Source organism: Nematolebias whitei, chromosome 7, assembly GCF_014905685.2.
Source record: "Nematolebias whitei isolate Nwh7 chromosome 7, NemWhi1, whole genome shotgun sequence".
NCBI classification, from domain to species: Eukaryota; Metazoa; Chordata; class Actinopteri; order Cyprinodontiformes; family Rivulidae; genus Nematolebias; species Nematolebias whitei.
In genome coordinates, this window is record NC_056504.1 from 16,821,086 (window position 1) to 16,843,312 (window position 22,227).

The 22,227-nt window shown below is 40.8% G+C and overlaps 1 protein-coding gene across 1 annotated transcript in view; it reads right to left on the reverse strand.

The window, feature by feature from the left end:
• Positions 1-22,227, reverse strand: part of foxp1b (forkhead box P1b) — a gene marked incomplete in the record, with an annotated part of 454,424 nt that overhangs the window by 228,865 nt on the left and 203,332 nt on the right. The window contains 1 exon segment of the mRNA XM_037678670.1: positions 2,089-2,249. Coding sequence (XP_037534598.1) covers positions 2,089-2,247 — 159 coding nt within the window.

Here is a 22,227-nt window from a genome sequence, read left to right on the forward strand (position 1 = left end):
ATGTGTGTGTGTGTGTGTATATATATATATATATATATATATATATATATATATATATATACACACACACACACACACACACACACACACACACCCCGCCCCCATCTTTCGGCTGCTCCCTTCTTCAGGGGTCACCACGGAGAACTATCTCGCACTAAGACTTGACAATTGTTTTTACGCTGGATGTCCTTCCTGACACGACCACAGACCACCGAACTACCACAGCCCTCTGTGTGGAGCAGAGAGCTGCCATCTAGAGTGCCCAGGGGAGCAGATGGTGGGGGTTAAGGGCCTTGCTCAAAGGCCCAGAGTGGGGCAAATGAGGGTGGAGGCAGGTGTGGGTGCTTCACCTTTCCCACTTACATTTTGATGTTGTCAGTATCGGGAGTTGAACCGGTGATCTTCCGATTACAGGCCCACCTTCTCTAACCTCTGCGCCACCACTCCCCAAAAATAACAATAATATAAAAAACAGTATACAATAATCTAAGATATAAACTAAATAACAAAAATATCATATAATATGGTGTATCTAAACAGCAGCCTGAACCCGAGTCTGTTGTGAGAAGATGGGTATGAATACTGCAGCTCATGGGTAAGAAATCAGCAGCACAGATAACATACACCAGAAAGCCAGGATTCAGGCAGTCCGGGTAAAAGTTTTTATCAAAGTGGTCATAATGTTATGGCTGATTGGTGCATCTAGGCCAGGGCTATTCATTAAAACTGCTCAGGGGGCCACCGTTTCTGAAAGCCATTCGCTTGGGGGCCAGACATCCAGCAATTAAAGTCATTATGTAAATAAACCAAGTATCACAATGATCTGTTACCTTTTAAATTTTTTTATTTTTTTTTCCAACCTTTATTTATACAAGTTAATCCCATTGAGCCTCGGGGACTCATTTACAAGAGAGACCTGAATTTAACAAAGAGTGATTTTATTGCATTGAATTATAAATGCAATAAACAGAACTTAAAACACAAAGCTAGAACCCCAACAAACAAACAAACAAAAAATTATATGGATGGATGGATATATATATATATATATAATTTTTTTTAAATTTATTTATTTATTTTAATGAAGTCACCAGCCGGCCATTTCCAGCCCGTGGGCCGCCAGTTGAATACCCCTGATCTAGACTGTTCCAATTCTTATTGTAAAACTTGGTCATGATTTCACAAAATGTTTTATAATGAGACAAAAAAAAAATCCCTTATAATAACACTGTGTTTAATAGTAGCTGACATACATAGTATTAACACTATGATGTTGCTGCTTCAAAATACACACACTAATAAAAGATAAAACTGAGCTCAATCTCAGATTCTTTGCTCTGTCTGAAACACATCGCTGCTTCCTCATGTCCCACGCTGCAGGACTGTTTTTCTTCCCGTACACATCCTGATGGATGTGTTATGACAACAGACAACAGCAAAGAGCCTGTGCATCATCACCAAACAGCTCTTGACAACAACCCTAGTTGTGCTGTCGGATAGACCAAGATAGCAGCAGACGCACTGATCTTTTCAGTGCCGTTTCCTTAAACACGCTGTCGTGTGCCACATATAACGCTGACACCAACAGAAAGAGCTTGTCTGTTTGCCTCAGGTCTGTGATGGCAAAAATATTTCAGCTTCGGCGACGGCGTGCGTCTCTGCACCTCGACGATTAACACAACAGAGCGTGGCATTAGCTGAGTGTGAGGTGTGTTTACAACGAGCCAGAGGAAAACGCTGTCATCGGACGGGACATCATATTTGTAAACTGTCTACAAAATCCCGCAGCACCTATGTACCTAAAAGATGTCTGAGCACAATAATAAATATTTTAGCAAAATGCAGATGCTGCATGGTACAATAAACACACTCACAACCAAACACAAGCACAAAGAAAAAGCACTTCCCCTTCCTAAAATATTCAAAATGGGCCTCAATATACATAAATAATCATAATAATGTGTTTACTTATGAGATGTACTTTGGGCTGGAATTAAATATTTAAGTGGCACTCTAAGCATCGGGTTGGACTTGCTGTTGACAGGACTTAATAAAGTGAGGACAGGTGTGAACGGAGGACTGGTGTACCTGGTGCTGCTGGAGATTCAGGAGATCTGCAGCAGTCACGTCCACTGATGGCGTGGCACTGTTGGGCCGTACTTCCCTGGGTACGCCTTCCCCGTTTGCGCCTCCATTCTGATTGGCTGGTCCGTTGCTTGTCACCTCAGTCCCAGATTCTTGCATCATGACTTAAAAACCTGAGAGAAGGGCAGAAAAACAGAAAACAGGAACAGCTGTTAAAACACACAGCCATGAGGTCACATTTCAGTGGACCAAACTACAAACATCTGCTGTACTCTTCCCACACAATTACACTTCAGGTTCCTCCTGTCGGTTTGTGCTTCTCTGCGTCTTGTTTGTTTGCTTGTTGGCAACATATGCAGCGAGGTGAAACTCTCCCAGACTGCCTCCTCCACAGTGCACTGAACTCTTCTTTGTTTTGTTGATTCTGTTGCAAACCCTGTGCAGATGACAAGTTCATACAGGGATCGGGAGACGTGAGCGGGGCTCAGGTTTTGTTTGTGTTCGCCAATACAGAATGTGTGTGGGGGTGTGGTGAGGGGCTGGGGTCCAGCACACATAGGAAAGGAACCCAACCTGAGCTGAGTGGGAGCAAAGGAGCCCAAGAAAACACTGGACCTCCAAAACAAAACACTTTCTATGGAAATGGATATATTTACTCGCATGGCTCCCTGAAGAACCACGGCAGAATGGCTTTTTAATGGGAAACAGGGCCAGTGTGTGTGAGGCCTGCCAAAGGATCTCCTTGAGAAACGTCCAATCTGAAGCCGAGCAAAAAAAAGACAAATCCAGGAGGAGTGCTCAATTAACACCAAAATACAAGTCTGAATTTAAATAACCCTTTTGGAGCTGTAAGAAAATAGTCTTTCATAATCCAATCTAACTCAAGAGTTTAACATACAAATACCATATTTTTTTTTATGTATAAGTTGTGTTTTTTTGCATAATTTACATGCCCTGCGACTTACAGGCCGAAGCGACGTATTTATGGATTTTTTCCAATATTTATAAACAATTTTTGGCTGAGATATGACCGTTTTCATTCATTCTGACTGAAAATATTGAACACTATCATTTTCAGCTGCTAGATGGTACTCGAGTAGTATGGCATGCCGTTGTGTCATGTAGTAGGTAAAAGTGGCTATTAATGACACAATTGGCTTGCCAAAGTTTGCCACCTTCGTTCTGCTCACTTGGAGCAATCGTCAGATCAGCTTCATTTCGCTGCGCCGCCCCAGAGAAATGCAGCTGATTTGACTATTGAAGTGCATTTATTAAGTAAAAGTTCAATGGAGACACACCTTCACTATAAAGTCTAGCAAACAAACAATTGTTTTTAGGTGGTTATATTGTTAAATTTCGAAGAAATGCACAGCGAGTCGTTTCTCTGTGCGTTCCCACAGCCGCAAATTGGGTTTTGAAATGCAGCTGATTTGACTATTGAAGTGCATTTATTAAGCAAAAGTTAGACTGAGACACACCTTTACTATAATTTCGAGCAAACAAATAATTGTTTTTAAGTGTTAATTTGGTTAAGTTATTGTTAAAGTTCTCCTGTGCACGCTCCTGCGGCTGCCATTTGGCAGCCAATCGATTTTTGATACAACAATGGCTCACATTTCCAGGTTCGGCCCACATTTCCGGGTTGTCAGCGGTGACGCATAATAGGTGTAACGTATACGGCGAAGTGACGTATTTATGGATTTTTCCACTTTATTAGACATATTTGGACTGATGTAACTTATAAAGCTTTGCGACATGTACAGTGGAAAATACGGTACCAGCAGAGCTGTTTAAGAATAACAGCATGCCTAACGTACAAAAATACAAGCAGTTATCAGTGTTAAAAACTAACACACACACACACACACACACACACTTCCCTTGTGTCCCAGGGGATAAACTCCAGTGACACCAGTGCATATCTGCACTCGTGTTCCTCAAATCAGCAGAGTGATTTACAGCCATCGCGTGCTGGTCACCAGCCTCTTCGGCACAACGCGTCTAGCCTCCCAATTCCAGGCCGGTTAATGAAGCTGACCAAGTCAGGCAGAAGCAAATTAACTTGGCTGATTAATTATTTATATGAAGCAGAATAAATGCCTTTAAAACATTGTGCTTCATCGTGGAAGAATGTGAAAATGGAACTAAATGCAGATTTATGAAGTTGCATTTAGGGCGTGTAATAGGATGGCCAGCATGAGTTCATCTGCACGGAGCTCTGCTGCACAGGCAGACGGGTCCCTGGAGATCAGGTCTAAACAAGATGCAGGCCCTCCCAGACACCGCAGGGACACACACTCAGACTGACAGATGGGAAATTGAGGTTGACAACTTGTCACACAAGAATATTTACAGAGCATAGGTGAGATAATAATCTAGATGTGGGATTACAGAAAAAGCAGTCTGATCAGCAGAGCTGCACTGTCAGGGAGAGTTTTCCAGCTCAGAATCATTTTGAGCAGTTTTGGACTAAAACTGTCCCCAAATAAAAGTGCACTGTGGTTTATGTCTCCACTTTAGGAGCACCCTTGCAAGAAGTGCAACTGCATGACTGATCCGACACTTGCCTGTATTTCGGTTCAACTGTGTGTCACAACGCCCCCACACTTTCTGGGCCTGTCTGTGCAGCTTGGCCCAGCATCCAGATCCCATTCTCTGGGATGGACTAGAGCCGGCCGGCCCCTTCCAACTCCAGACAGATGTTGACCTGGCTCACCCCTTTTTAGTCTGGCAGTCTCCCTCCATAATAGGATTTTCTAAACAAGGAGGGAGCAAAAGAAGTACTAGGGTGGGAAGCAGCCGGCCACTTACTCCATCTACAGGCCCTCACTTGCACCAGCGCTCGTTCTGAAACACCAATTAGAAGTGCACGTTTCTGAACAAAATTAAATGTCATTTGAAGTAAACCATGTGCAAATGGTTAGGGCTATTTTTCAAAAAATAAATGCTGTACAATATATATACATATTTTTACACTGGATATAAAGGGTTGCTTATAATGCATGCTCTGCAAACCCATGCACAATTTTCATAATTGTAATGGAGAGTGCTAAGTTTCTGAACGCACGGCATCTCCAAAAGTAATCAAGAGAATGAGCCGCAGGGCTATTTTAATGTATGCAAAACTAGTGACCCACAATAAAAGGAGAGAACGGCTACAATGAATGCAAAGTAATGCGTGCATGCTGGGAAGCGGCACTGATGAGGGGACGGCTAAAATTAACACCCAATTAATTTTTGAATTGACAAACAAATGAAACCCATAAATCTACTTTCTCATTAATTTCACCACAAAATAATTCAAAGCTGCAATATCATGAATGGAAAAAAATTGGAGGAAAAAAAAAGAAAATGGAAAATGGGCATTATCCATCATAAATATCAAGCAGATAGGAAAGTGCCTTATTAGAGAGTTGTGCTGATAACAGTGTTAATCTGTGGAGCACTGAGGCAGGGAGACCATCAGGAGCTGGAACCGGGGCCTTGGCCCGCCGTTTGTTTACCCATCTGTTTATTTTGCCTTTGCTCAGCGGATCCTTCATGTCTGATGACTGAAAGAGCTAAAAGTTTTTTTTTTCTCCATATGATTAATTTTTACAACATGCACAAATGTAGCTTTAATCATGGGTCAAGTGTCCTGTTAAAAGGAGTGCAGTTAGTGGGGTTAGATTTGCATGTTTCAAGATCAAACTCTCCATCACGAGACAACACACCAAAGAAGGCGTTTATTATTTTTAATAGAGCATGTAAGTTCTTTTATTATCGCAATAAGACAAAGTTAAAAAGGGGAATTCAAATAATTCCTGCAGATCAACACATTACAGCGGACTGCAGAAACAAAAAAATGACTGTGCTGCTAATTAATAGGTGTCTCTCCGATGTTCAGGTGGGAGTCACCTGCAAAATGTAAGTGTTTGGAAAAGACCTTCAATAATAAAAATGGAGGGTTTCTGTTTGTTTACAGTTTGTTTTCTTTTCTCTGCCTCAGATGGGGGGGAGTACAGTACAAACACGAGTCACATGTGCCTCCCACCTGACCGAGACAGGTTGAAGGTTAAGAACAGCCGGCGGCCAGAACTCATCAGTCAGCTCCTTGTTGGAAATCTAATGCCGGTCCCTCTGTCGTCATCCTCGCCTGGAATTCGACAACTCAAACAAGTCAGTGGTTGATTCAAGGTAAGGTTGGCCCGTGCAGCTGTGCTTTGACCCTTCTCCATGTTCTGTTTTTCTTTAATGCTCATGACAGTAAAACTTCAGTGGCCACCTGCTTCGATTCACCGAGTTCTCACACAGCCTGTTTACACAAGCGCACAACAAAAGCACAACATTTCTTGGGTGGGAGATAAAGACACAAAGGACAACACAATGGGGAGAGGTTCACTTTAGAGCTGTTTAGGTTCGGCTTGGTTGCTCCACTAGACTACACATCGGCGTGTACCAAAGGTGAAACAACAGAATGCTTCTCAAGGTTTTAAACAGGCTTATCTGTTGCCGTATTTTGGCTCTTGATTCTGGGGAGAAGTCAAAAGATAAACAAAACCTGCATAAAAACAGAATGCTATCACAACCCTGATCAGTGACAGCACAACCTCTTAGCATCCATGTTTTAAAAACATGAACAACAGATGAAAAAAGTGGACACAATCCACAGGAAGCTGTCCAGTGTGGGGGCTGGACCATGTCAAACACCACACCTTCAGATAACCCAAACCACCTCTAGCCACCTGTCACAAGATGCTTAGAGAATATGATCTAAATGACTCTCAGCTACTACCACATCTAACTGTACCCCAGTTCTGTAAGTGTGACTGATTTACAGCCTTCTGTTAGCTAATGTGAATTAGCTGCTGAGCCCATCTTGAATTGGATCCACCCCAAAAGTCAATTATTTGATAAAGCTCATCTAATTACTACTTGAAGAAGGTTTTATTAAAATCTATCCAATCATTGAAGAGATATTTTCTCCAGTTTAAGCTTTTCTCCACTGGCTCCTTGTCAAATTCAGAATTGAATTCAAAATCTTACTTACCTACAAAGCTCTCAACAAACTAGCTCAAGTTCAAGTCAATTTTATTGTCATTCTCATCACATGTGGTACATGAGATGGAACAAAAATATGTACTCAGGGTACCAGTTACACCCAAAAATAGCAAAAATATAAAGTGTAAAAAGAAACAGTAAATATGGATCTGAGATATACACAAAGGTATACACTAAACGAACGCCAAATGGTGCGCTAAAAGATCTAACATACACGCTAACACTAAAAATGTAAAACAATACGTCGTAACAACAGAAGCCTGAACATGAGTCTGTGATGAGCAGATGGGTACGAATGAATACATCAGCATGAGATCATCAGCAGCATGAGATCAGCAACATGGATAATCAGCATAATCAGCTCCATCTTATATTACAGATCTTATTGTTCCATATTTTCCTAACAGAGCACTTTGCTCTCTGACCGCAGGCTGGTGGTTCCTAGATTTTCCAAAAGCATAATGGGAGGAAGATCTTTCAGTTCTCAGGCTCCTCTCTGGTGGAACCAACTTCCAGTTTCTGTCCATGAGGCTGACACATTGTCCAGTTTTAAGACTGAGCTTAAGACTTTCCTTTTTGATAAATCCCAAGCAGCACACATATGAGTCTGTGTGAGCAGATGAGCACGAATGAACACAGCAACATGAAACAGATCAGCAGCAGCATGATGTGATTTTTCACAGTGTTTATTCTGGTTAGAGATTCATGAGTCCAACAGTCTCAGGGTGGAAGCTGTTTGTCAATCTAGACTAGTGGTTCTACACTGAATGCTCCTTAACCTCCTTCCTGAGGGGAGCGGGGCAAAAAAGTGTGTGTGGTGGGTGAGTTGGGTCCTTCATGATGCAGGTGGCCCTCTTCCTGCATCTTAATCAAATGAAAAGTTACGAATGCATACAAATGAATAGTTTGCATTTAAAATTACTTCTATCTTAACATGTAATTTTTATCTTTCCTCCTAGAGAAAATCCTGCTCGCCTCCATTCTGGACCTGCCATTGTGTATCTGTTCCTCTCAAACCCAGCCAGTCGAAGCAGATGGCCGCTTGTCCTGAGCCTGGTTCTACTAAAGGTTTCTTCCTCATGAGGGAGTTTTTCCTTTCCACTGTTGCCTTCAGGCTTGCTCAAGATGAGAGTCTGCGATGAAGTGTAGACTCAAAACAGTCTGTTCCTCAGATAAATAATATTAATTTACTTTTTATATACAAAGTACTTTGTATATGAATTTTTCTGTTTAGTGCCCTGAGATGACTTCTGTTGTAGCATGGCGCTATATAAATAAACTGAATTGCATTGAATATTTTGGTCACAACAAATATATCTTCAAACTTCTGGAACTGAACAAAAGTAAGACACTCTTCATCACAGCCTATAAATAATGCCCCCTTTACAGAATCCACTTTACTGCTCTTCATGAAACACAAGAGCACACGAGTTCCTCCTTCTACCCAAACCCTGAACCGGGTGTGAGCAGACCATTCACACTGGAAAACAAAGCAGCTGTTTGTTTAATGAGTGATCGCTGCTATGACGACAGTAAACAGGAGGAGCAGAGGTCCGTGTTTATGAACAAACACATCTCCTTGCAAGAGTCATTTAATATTAACCAGGTGGAATGATCAGCCGATTTCCTAGGTGACACTCAGGGCAAGCATAGTGTAAACAAGTTCTAGGAGGGGAGGAGGTGGGGGGGGAGCTTCAGAGAACCAAGGTTGATGCAAATACAGCTTTGACTAGAATAAACAGCAAGGCAAATGTCAAGATAAACAAAAAAGTCATTCTTCTGACATTCAGAAACACTTTGGTGCACTGCAGCTGCTGAGCGAGCCGCCATGAATGAGAACAAGCTGGGCGGTGGTGGGGCGAGCGGCCAGCAAGGTGGTCTCCAATGGAAACACATCAACCAAAGCAACCGAGTGTGTGTGTTTTTCTTTGGCTCTCCTCGACCCAACAAACAGTGGCTCTTCACAACAGCAGCACAGTGAGGAACTTGTAAAAACATGTTAAACATTTACCTCATTTAATTATTCAGTAACTGAGTTTGTGGAAGGAACTAAGGATGTCTGCAGGCTCCAAGAAATGGCAATCGCAACACCGTGGTGAAAAAAAAAAACCTAAAAATAATCAATTAAAAGGAACTGAACTGAGTCGATTTGATACTTAATTTGAGCCTTCAAGCTCAAAATACAATTTAAATATCTAATTGTCTGAAAATAATGGCAGGACAGGGTTGTGGGTGCTTTCAAGCTGCACATCAACTTGAGTATAAATTTTTCATCCATACAACAACTTGCCATCTGCTGAGGTGAAGCCAACCAATCAGGCTTCCCTACCACGAGTCTATAATGTTTAATTTTTTTCTCCACATATCCCACAGATATAATTTATGCCCCCCAAAAAACAGTTACCCCCATGAGAGGGAAGCATAAAAGTACAAGCAAAACACTTATTTATAACACATTGGGACAATAGCAGTGGGACTCTTCGGCATGTAATCTACATCTAAACCTATTACTCCACCACGAGCAGAGAAGAGGAGCTTAACATCCTGACATAGTGACTATGATGCCTCATATGAATATCAAACTATTATCACACTACAAGCTCGGATAAATTAACAATAAGAGCGGCGGTGGAAGGAAGTCTCCAGGAGAGAATCTGAGTAGATCCATAATTTCAGAAAATATACAAACCCGTTTGTCTCCTTTCTGAAGAACGCCTCGGCGTAAAGGCCTGCTGTGCACAGACAATGACGGAATGTGCCAAAGTAAGGCAGGCCATGGTATTTTTAGTACAACTGGGGCCGATGGAGACTAAGTAAATAGAGAAGTCTAATGAGTTTAAATCTGGATGTGCATGAATGGAATAGTAATTCTGGGATGTGAAGCCTCTTTTAGGAGTGGTTCGCCACACATTTTCTTAGCGACTCTCCTTCATCTGACTTTGATAATCTTACTCACATATGGCTCAGGCCCATTAACACTACAGTGAAAGGACAGACACCAGGAGACCAAGGGGGGACGCCTTCTTCGACCACAAACTTAACGAGTGTATTGCTTCCTTTAAGCTCGTCTTACTAATTGTACCCTTAATACATGTATACCCAAACAAAAATACAAGTCAAATCTACATATATGTGTCAGCAGGCCCCTATAGGAGGACTACTTAATGTATGTCATATATAAATTGAACTATTTTAAGGCCAGTCCTTCTAAGGGGCTGATCCTTTGTGAACCTTGGTGGAGGAAATGTGTCAGATGTATTTTCCAGGGAAAATCAGGGTCAGCTTTGATAACCTTTACTAATTATTGTGTTTTTGAAAACAGAGGGCAATATTAATAAAACTGATGACTTTTGGAAGGAAGTCATTTCACCAAATTGCAACGCTTCCTTTGTGAGCTGACAAAATGTAGCCCAATCGTTTTCAGGAGAAGCTGTGCAGCTCTGTTAAATCATCGGGACAGACGTGTGGTAAACCACAGCTCTCCACACAAAGTGAGCTGCTAATTACCGCTGAGTAAGTCATCAACTCTGCTAGATACATTTGTTATGTTTCCTCTCGCACTACCAGGCATAACTGGAAGCAGTTGACGAGCCGGATCTCTGCACTGCCACTGCAATCTTTCTAAACAGCGTTAAAGGCTTTTCACATCCCATTATTATCATTTTAACCAATAAATGTTGTTGCCTTTATCTGTTTGCACATGTGCGAGTCTGTATGTTAGCAAAAGGCCTCATGAATTATTGGATAGGTGGCATGGTGGCACAGTTGGTAGAGCTGCCGCCTCTAAACGAGTAGGCTGCTGGTTCAAATCCTGCCAAGGGCTTTTCTGGGTGGAGTTTGCATGTTCTCTCTGTGCAGGCATGGGTTTTCTCTGGGTATTCCAGTTTCCTCCCACAGACCAAAAACATGTATGTTAGACTGATTGGTAACTCTAAATTGACCCTAGATGTGAGTGACAGAGTGAATGTTTGTTTGTCTCATTTGTCTCTATGTGTCCCTGTGATGGACTGGAGACCTGTCCAGGGTGTCCCCCTCCTCGCAGAGTGATAGCTGGACATGGGTGCCAGTGACCCCCGCAATCCAAAAAGGAAGAAGCGGGTAAAGATGATGGATGGATGACTTGTGGTAGCAGCTGAGGGTCATTCCAAACAAATTGTGAGTGCTAATAAATTACACAAAATATTAGTTTTTAAAATGTACCATTAACTATTTGGTGTAAAATCTTGATTAATTCAAAAAACGTTCAATAGAAAAACAATGGACTTTATTTGTAACAGAAGACGTTTCGCTCCTCATCCGAGGAGCTTTCTCAATTCAATGAGCAGTAAGTGAGAGATTCAGGTTATAAGGCTGAGTGAGATAAGACACACACACATATGTAGATTGACAAGCCACACCTCAACACCTTAAGAGTAGGGGTTTCTTAAGGTAAAATCTTGGTTGGTTAACAAATTATATCATGAATCACTGGAAGGGTTTTAATTCAACTTTTAGGATCGAATAATTGAATATACCTCTACAACAAAATAACATTGGGAGCCAATCCAATTAAAGATGGCCACTGCAGCCAACTGATCTTAAAAACACAAAATGGCTATAATTCAGACATTTTACACCTATTGTTGTAAAGGCTGGTGTGGTAGTAGCTGAGAATTATTCAAAACACATACTGAGATTCTTCTGTAAAGCTTTAACATTAACTGTTGGAGTCAATCCTATTTGTCTGTTAGCAAAATATCTAATAAACGACTGTATGGCTTTTCATCAAGCACTCTGAAAGTAATTATAGAATACATGGGAACCTGAATATATGATTTGGAGGAGGGATTTAACCATGTCCATATATGAGAAGCAATAATCCTTGGGGGAATAGAAATTGCAATGCACTTCAATGTGGAAGATGTGGGTTCAAATTCCATAAATGTTACTTATTTGGGAAATATTTTTGACAAACTGTGTTAAAATGCTAGGATTTCTTTAAATATGAAACCAGATAAAGACCTTTACAGAACCTTTAAGTAGGTATCTCTGCAGACAAATATGGAAGGCGTATCTGGAGGGCCACATCTGACTGGACGATAAAACAATGTGTATCCAGGGGGCCACATTTGATTGGACGATAGAAAAATGGGCATGTCTGGAGGACCACACCTGACTGGAAGATAGAAAAATGGGCATGTCTGGAGACCACATCTGATTGGACAATAGAAAAATGGGCGTATCCGGAGGGCCACATCTGACTGGACGAAAAAAGAGGCTGGACGATAAAAAACAAGGCATTTGTGTTAACCATGGGCATATTATGTCTATGATGTTAACCGGTTCGACATAGCGACGTCTCCGGTTCAACATTAGTGGCGTCTCCATAACTTCTCTTTCCGCCTCCCTTAACATAGAACTTATGGTTACATTTCAAAATAAGAACAACATAAATGGGTAGTGGGGAGGGCTAAATGTTAGTTTTTTAATACCTAGCCATTACTATAAAAAAACAAAATCCATTTTGGTTGTTGAACAATGTGAAAATAGTTACAATCCATTCATAACGAAAGAAAAATAAAGTAACCAAGATAATGATACTTTGGCTTTTGGGACAAAGGATGTTTCCTTTAACTTCCCATTTTCTTGTTCAACCTATTAAAGCAGTCACTGCAGATGAGTGATTGTCAGTTTCTGTAAGATTTCTGCAACTGGAGCAGGTATTTCTGTTTACTGGTTAACTTCCTCAGCTGTCTCACATTTTAAGGGTCAATCCTACTCCATCCAACATTTTTCAGTCAGGTCATCTGGCCAGTTTCTTTTTTTTTTTTTTGTGCTGAAACATTTCGCCTTTGGTCCGGAAGGCTTCACCAGTCAAGGAAACACACAACAAAACTGATTCTTCCTCCAACAGCTTACTCCAATGTGGAACAAACCAGTTCTGCTTGTGATAAGATGGTCTCTTTGGTACGCCCCCTCCTCCATTGCCGGCCCTCTTCCTTGTTGACAGTCTTGTCAAACTGGTTGAAAACAACAAAGTGTTGTTTTCCTTCCTTCCTTAACTTCCTTCCTGGACTGATGAAGCCTTCCGGACCGAAGGCGAAACGTTTCAGCACCAAAAAAAAAAAACTGTCCAGATGACCTGACTGAAAAATGTTGGATAGTATACCTGGATTATTGAGCATGGACTTTGTTGTTAATCCTACTCCATGTTTCAGCTCCTTTCATAGATCAGATCTCATAGAAGAACTTCTAAAGAGCACATTTGGTTTTTAGCTTTTGTTTGGGGTCATTATCTCGTCATACGACTCATGATTTTTAATTGAGACCAGACTTTTTGACAAATGGGAGCAGGTTTCACTTCAGATGCTTCATATTTCATTGTACCCAGACCACACTTAAGCCAACCTGTGTCAGGTGCAGCCTACGACCCAAGAACAAAAGAGAATCTACTTGTGTTTGACAGAAGATATAACACTGTTTCTTAGAAACCATCAGTTTTTAAAAAAGAGCTGACATAACTTACCTAAAGAGCCAGCAAATACAGCTAGCCAATCAGTGTTTGTCCTCTACAAACGCCTATTCTCCAGAAACGCCCATTTTTGGTCTGCAGAGAACCCCTTCTCGAACCTTTACTTTTAAGTCATAACCAGTTCAATTTTAGCCAAGACATTTTGTTGTTTGTTTTGGAGTTTAATCAATTTGAAATGGCCATTACAGCTAACCCAAACAGAACAAAAATATCTATAACTTTGTCAAATGGATATTGAGTTAAAATTTGGTTTAGATGTAGCAGGAAGTCCTTCACATCACACATCTGAGTCTGACATCTGGCGTATCACATGAGATTAAGCAAAACATTGTTTTCAAGGTTTGACCAAAAATGCTCTGTCACATCTAAACATACCATACCACTTGCCTGACATGTAGTGGTAAATCATTCCACAGTCTTGGACCTGCAGCAGAGAAGGCCCTGTCACCTCTGAGCTTAAAATGAGTGTCTGGAACCCATTATCTGGTCTGCTGATCTCAGAGAGCGCTGTGAGACATATGGCTGCAGCAGATCAGTGAGATAAGACAGGCAGAGCTGTTCAGAGATTTAAATACACAGAAGTATTTTAAAATAAATTTGAAAGTGAACCAGGAGCCAGTGCAGGGAGGACAGAACTGGAGTGATGTGCTCTCTTTTACCTGTACCAGTTAAGAATCGGGCTGCAGCATTTTGACCCAGTTGTAAATGTGCAATACAGGAATAGAGGTCTGACTGATTCCAAAAAGAAGAGAATTGCAGTAATCAAGCCTGGATGTTATGAAAACATGTATTACTGTTTCAATGGTACTTTTGGACAGTATGGGCTTCAATTTAGACAGTCGCCTCAAATGAAAAAAAACAAAACAAAACAAAACATGATTTAACAATTGTCATGGAAGGGTCCATTTTCACTCCCAGATTAGTGACAACTTGTTTCTCTAACGAGGCTAGACATGACAGGTCGAGGTCGACAAGTGGTTCTTGATTGTGCCATTAGGTGGAAACAACATGACTTAAACATAAAACAATCAAAATCTAAAATGTTGGCATGAAAAGCAGTAGGTTGTTTGCAGTCCTTCAAGGAAGTCCAGGCCTTAACTGTTTTTTTCTTGTGAGTTAGTGGCTGAGAAGTTAAGGCTTCTGTGAGACAGATTCACTGTCATTGCTTTAGAAGTTGAAGACAAAGCTACTGACTCCATCCTACTACTCCACAAGGAAAAGCTCTTCCTCGATGTGGTGTCAGGGTCATTTAAGCATAAAATGCATATTATAATTTAGAAGGCGCCCCAATCCCTCTACTTCCCAGGAAAAGGACAGCGAGGGTTAAAAAGGATGGGACTATGTGAGCTCCATTACCCAGTTAAACTGAAGAGAAAGGGCACAAGGCTAAATACCAAAAGGCCTTATGCATTTCTGCAATTTAATGGAATCAGGTTTTAACAACTTCTTTCTTTCTGTTAAATACAGCCTCGTGTCAGGATGATGCAGCCCACTCATAAAGCAGCACAATGACGATGTACAGTGGCACTAATACAAGGACATAGTTCATCATGACATTTTCTGCAATTCCCAACTGATTAGGGTCATTATGTTGGAGGCCTGATTTATGTTGTCATTTCCTCTCACCAAACCTGCATCAATGAATCTTAATGAATTGGTAAATAAGGGTGAGGATTACACTGTGTGACACCGCAACATTTCTCACCCTCAATGACCGAGATTTATGTAGCCAATTAGAGACTAACAGAGAAAATTGGCTGGCAGCAAAATAATATTCTTTATGGGACAAAATGGAGGAGCATTCTCAGTGAAGGGCAATTGTATTGTCAGTGTTAAAGACCATAAAGCATCCTCTGAAGCCACCTTCAAAATGCTAAGAGATGTCGAAGTGCAGGCGGACCCATTGTGAGGCAGGATGTTCGCAGAACCGTTGAGCCTTGTGATCCAAAGTCTTTAACATTCACTGCAGCCCATCTCACATGTTTGATCAGCACAAATACACCCCCAGTATGACAAACATGTTTACCTTCTCACCGCAAACATCAGACAATCAGACGCCACGAGGTGCTGCTTCTCTAATGAAGACACAGGAGCTTTCATCAAGGCCAGCCATGTCAGAAAGATGCTCCTTTTATTCAGACATCAAAAAACCTGCGTACAAAGAGGCCAATTTATTTGCTCTAAACATATACTAAGAAAAAAATATTCTTAATAATTATTACCAACAATTTTTTAAAAGAAAATCAAACGTCCATCTTTTTTTTTCCAAGTAGGGATAACAAAATACAAGCACTTTTGAGAAACAGCTAATCAACATATGAAGAAATACATTATCTACCTGATTAAAGCCCTTTACCCCCCCACCCCCACCCCATACATCTTGATAGTTTTATTTCTTGCATGCACATTAAGAAGTGCTGAAGATGATTACAGCGAGAGACAAAGCTGTTTTTGTGTACTACTACGAAGCACAAAAAGCTTGCCTGCTTATTAACACTAACTTCTTAAAAGGGCACTTAGAGTTATAATGAGAGCCTTTATGTATTACATATTGTGATGAGATTTAGTGTTAGGAAGCAGCTCTCCACATCAAACAAGCTGGCTTGCTATTAGGCACAGGGGCTGAGGGATGCTGTGTGAAAAGGAGTGGAAAATTAAAGCTGAAGCGACGCAGGAAAGGGCTTAATTTACTGGCATGTACAGTATGCAAATGAGATTACTCTCAGCTTAACTGCATCATTTATGTCCATAATAACAGCATCATCATTACAGGGCTCAAATTAAATTACACCGTAATTAGCATATCAAAGTGATTGGTTAAAGTTTAAAACAAATACCCAATTTTGTTAATGAACATCTGTAATCACCGTGTAGACTCTCAGTGAAAACATCCAAAACAAATATGTGTTTTGGAGAAGGGCTGGAATATCAAACCGTGTGCCAGTCAGCCTGAACGCGTGCGTCTACGTGAAGCGTGGCGGTGCTCCTAAGATTGGGGGGGGGTTCCACCTGGAGAGCTCCACACACTCAGGATATATTTCCCAAACTCCAGGAGATCAAAGATCCAATTTCCCACACTTGCCACTTCAGGAGCTCATCAATAAAATACTAATCACTTCACGGCTGATTTGGAGACTCAAGCCTCAGCCGAAGGCTTAGAGAGACTTTCATATCACAAAAAAACACCTCTCACTGTCTTCACTGTTGTTTAATGTGCGCACAGACACATATAATATATAAATAAAAAAATCCATATTTTACATATATATGGGCAGGTTTTATCCAGCACCTGTCCTGCTTTTTCCCTGAGAGTCATAGCAAGAAATAACAGCTAAAGCTCCGGCTCAGAGAGCTCTTCTTCAGAAATAACACTCTTTATTCCACATGCATTTTTCATTAAAAAAAACAACACAAATGACTTACAACTTTAAATAACTGAACTTTGTTGATGGATTTCACTTTGTGAAACTTCTGTAAGAAGCTGACCACGGAAGCCTTCATCCTTGTTTTTCACCCTCCACTTCTCCCTCACTCTTTCTCCTACATTATCACGAATACTCTTGTCAAATTTTCCAGAAGTGGCATCTTGTTTTATTCATTAAGAAATCCATTAAAAGGCCTTATTTCTTGCAAGCATGTAAAAGATGTGCCTTTCAAGGTAGAGCCGGGGCAAATCCACTCCATCAGCTAATGACGGCACTCATTACACGAAGAAGCTGGCTAATGAAGGCGCGGTGGCCGGCCGATCCCCTCACCCAGCATAAAGCCCTATGAAATGCTAATATCTCACTTCTAATTAAAGGATTCTTAGTCCAAATGCACCTTCACGGCTAGCAGCTGGCAACATAAATTTTATTTTTCAACACTACACTACACCCAGAGATGGGCCTAAGCAACATTCCATTAATCCATATTTAATGCCCCCACCAGTCTGGTTTCCTTCTCTCTCGTATCAGCTTTTACATTAGCTGCTTTCACACACAAACACTGAGGATGTCCATGTGGAAGGTGGCGATTCTGATGCAGGAATGTGATTCTTCACAGAGAAAAACACTAAAAGAGGTTGGTGCAGGTGAGGATGAACAGGAGACTGGACGCAATTAAAAAGATTAGGCGTGAAAACGGACTTCCTGTACAACATGCAGATCATGTGTCCCATGGCGATTAGCTCATTTTAAAAACCTGGAAAATAAATATGAATTGTTAAATATTTAACTTAATTTTGATGTGGAAAGTGAAACCAAAATCATCCAATTTATAATTCTATGTCTTGAAAACAGGTTTATTTCTTTTTATACAGGAATAATTTGACAATACATCTGAAAACCAAGGCCAATTTTAATATGTTTCCAATTTATAGCTTTGAGATTGGTACTTGAGTCATCTCCCCACCATCACAGACATCTACACCTCCAGATGCAGGAAGAGAGACACATGCATCATGAAGGACCCCACTCACCCAGCACACACACTTTGTGCCCCACTCCCCTCAGGAAGGAGGTTATGGAGCATTAAGTGTAGAACCACTAGACTGAGGAACAGCTTCTACCCTGAGGCTGTTAAGACTCCATCCATCCATCCATTATCTTTACCCGTTTATTCCATTTTGGGTCACGGGGGTCGCTGGTGCCCATGTCCATCAATCACTGTGCGAGGGGCGGGGTACACCCTGGACAGGTCGCAAGTCCATCACAGGGCCACATAGAGACAAACGAGACAAACAACCATTCACTCTCTCACTCACACCTAGGGACAATTTAGAGTTACCATTCAGTCTAACATGCATGTTTTTGGTCTGTGGGAGGAAACCGGAGTACCCGGAGAAAACCCACGCATGCACAGAGAGAACATGCAAACTCCACCCAGAAGGCCCCTGGACCGGGGTTTGAACCAGGGACCTGCTCGCTGAGAGGCAGCAGCTCTACCAGTTGCGCCACTGTGCTGTCTGCTGTTAAGACTCATGAATCTCTAATCCAGATTATCATTGTGAACAAAAATAAAAAATCATTGTAATGCCACTTTGATTGTTGATATGTGCTGCTGATTATCCATGCTGCTGATCTCATGCTGCTGATTTATTTCACACTGTTGTATTCACTCGTACTCATCTGCTCACAGACTCATGTTCGTGCTGCTGTTGTTCGGCGTATTGTTTTGCACTATTAGTGTTAGATGTAACTGGGACCCTGTGTACATAATTCTGTACCACATGTGGTGCGAACGATAATAAAACCTACTTGAAATTGAACTTGACTTGGCACAGTTTTTTTAATTTTGCCCGCACGTAGAAAAGACCAAATCAAACTTTTTCATGGTCCACTCAGTGTATGGGATGCACCAGTTTGGCAGGTGACTCGAATCAGTGATTTTCAGCCTGACCAGCTGGAACTGTGACCATCAACATACAGTATATTAAGATTCAGTAGAGGGCACAGCTCCGCTAACAGTCGATGCAGCAGCAGATAGCTGAAGGCTTACACATGACAAGATGTGATCGGTCGACACAGCTTCAGTTGCAAGGAGACAAAGACGTGTGACACAGACTGAATGACAGCGACAGTCGTCTTTGCGGCTTAGCGTTAGCTTCTACATTTTTTTTTTTTACCTGTGTAGCAGTTTAACATTAGCAAAGCTAATGCTTTAGTTAACAGAATATATATTAGCGAAGCTAACTTTTTGGTCAGCTGTGCCCACCACTGTTAAGATTAGAGACAGAACTGGAAGCTGGTAGTTAAAGCAGCAAAGGAAAAGTGCCCCCTAGTGGCTGACTATAATACAAAGTTTTAAGACCCATTCATCTAAGCAAATAAAACATTTTTCTGACTAAAATAATAATAATAATAATATTACACATCAAATGCATATAGTTGTTGATTCTTATTGATTTATGTAGTTCTTACCTTGTTGTTTGAGTTGGGAGCATGTGTAGGCAAGACATCTAGATTGTGGGTACAGTGTGTACAGACTGACTCCTAAAAAAATTTGGCCAGCAAAAAAAATTAAAAAATAAAAGCAATAGAACTACTTCTATGTTGGCACGGTGGAGCAGTTGGTAGAGCTGTTGCCTCGTAACGAGAAGGTTGCCGGTTCAAATCTCAGCCTGGGACCTTTCTGGGTGGAGTTTGCAAGTTCTCTCTGTGCATATGTGGATTTTCTCACGGGGACTCCAGTTTCCTCCCACAGATCAAAAACATGCATGTTAGACTGATTGGTGACTCTAAATTATCTCTAGGTTTGAGTGAGAGAGTGAATGGTTGTTTGTCTCGTTTGTCTCTGTGTTGGACTGGAGACTTGTCCAGGGTGTCCCCCACCTCTCAGACAGATACTGCTGGATATGGACACCAGTGACCCCCAAAAAAGGAAGGTGATGGATGGATGGATGGATGGATGGATGGATGGATGGATGGATGGATGGATGGATGGATGGAGTTGATTCTTTCATTTGTATTTATGTCAATGCCTGAGACCAGCAAACAAAGGAACTCAGAAACCAGATATTTTTATTTCCTGGTCATCAGTGTACGCTTCATTGTCAAGCACTAATTACAGTGAGCATTAGTGTGAATGAGGAGGACTTAAAGTTAGCTTTTTGATGAAATCTATGAAATGTTTTTTTTTTTTTAAGTCAAAGAAGCATAAAATACTACAAAAATACTTGTACGATCTATAGATGCGAGTACATACTGTATGTTATTGATGCTCAGTAACATGCGGTTTACATGTTTTTATTAATATCAACAGCTGCTGCCTGTTTAAGCATCAACAGATGATGTTTACTTTTTCAAACTCATATTTTGCAAACACGAGTAAATAAAAAAAAATGCTGTAACAACTATGATTATCAACTTGTAATGTTATTCATTTGAACAGTGGAGTCACCTCAGCTTCAATACAATACCGTTTTTGTTGAGTTTCTTCCTGAAGCTGCTGCTTTATATCCTTTATGAAGAGTTTTAAATCTTTATATCCTTTGTGAGCAGCTATATACAATAAAGTGAATGATTTACTACTGTGTTTTACAGTTTAGATTCTGTCTATGTTAACGTTTGTCACATTTTTAGCCCATTAATATAACTTTACAACAGTATAAGATGTTTTATTTATATGTTGTCAGTTGTAGTTCTTATAGAGGCAGGTCAAAGTTTTATTAAATGATCAAGAAACTGCAATCTATGCAACTCACAGCAAAACTAGCAGTTGTGAGGCAGTTCTGAGTAAGAAGTTCATTTTATTACACCTTTTTTCTTTACTTTTTACAGAGCCAACCATGTTGTGCCTTCAGGAAAAACACATATTAACACAACAGCTTTTATGCATGTGTTACTAGGAGAAATGTAATGAAAAAACAAAGCAGGAGAAAAAAAATAGGAAAATGCTCTTGTATTGCCCCTGCTGCACGTGTATACAGTTACAACGCTCGCCCATCTCTGGCTGTAAATATGTTTACAAGAAAGCCTGCTGCCTTTCACAGAAACTGACCTTGAAGCCAGTAAACAACCTTTCACAAAGTTCATTAGCGTCAAAGAGGGTATAGTCTTTCCCCTCTGACTGAACAAAAAGGTCACTGTCATTACTTTATCAACAAAATATACCTGCAGTGAGGTGGAAACTACGATTAGTAAACAAATTCTGATAATGAGCAGATTGTTCGCCTGAACTCTGGTTAAAACTAAATGTCAGAACGTTGCATTAATCATGGTCTGTTATGTATTTGTAGCTCCTTCTGTGTCTGAGTCATCATTTTTTAATGTGAGTCACTCAGATGTATGTATTCAGTCAATCAGCCTGAAAGAGCAGATCTAAATGCTCTCCTGGTATTCATCAGAAGACACTGCTTTTACGAAATCACTTGTAAAATGTGGTCAATTTCAGGTTTGATGCAACAGCTTTGATTACTCAGCCTCAATGCAATAGTCCCTCGATTATCACGGGGGTTATGTTCCAAACACCCCCGCGATAAGTGAAAACTGTGCAGTAGGAACGCTATATTTTAGTCTTTATATATATTTTAAGGTTTTATAGACCCTTCTCATACTCTTGCAATGTTCTAAACTCTTAAACCTATTTAATTTTAACAACATATGTATATGTACTGGACAGTACTGCAAACTTTTACTCTCCAGCTCTGCAGAACAGCAGCTCGGTTCAGGTTTGCCAGACCTACCCTGCAACATGAAGCCCACCGCCCAGTCCAGGTTGATGTGCGCGTGAATAATTGAGCTTCAGGATTATTTGCGACTTTCCTGCCAGTTCTGTGAGATTAATAAATAGAGTAGATTTGCGTTACAAAACTTTCCCTCCATTTCGGCAGAAAGCGGTGCCAGAATCACTTTTGGCTTCTGGGTAATGTAGTTCTTTTGACTGGCATTAAAGTATAGGCTTATTGAAAGAAAACTACAAAATGGCAACACCTGTCCCAAGATTATTATTTTTTTTTTTTTACTTTTTGTCCCAAAACGTCCAAATCACGTGATTAATATTAAAGTTGACAATCGTTGAAAAACCGTGAAAGAGCGAGTCTACGAAAGTCGAACCACAAAATAGCGAGGGACTACTGTAATGAATCAGAAAAAAAAATCATGTAACATTAT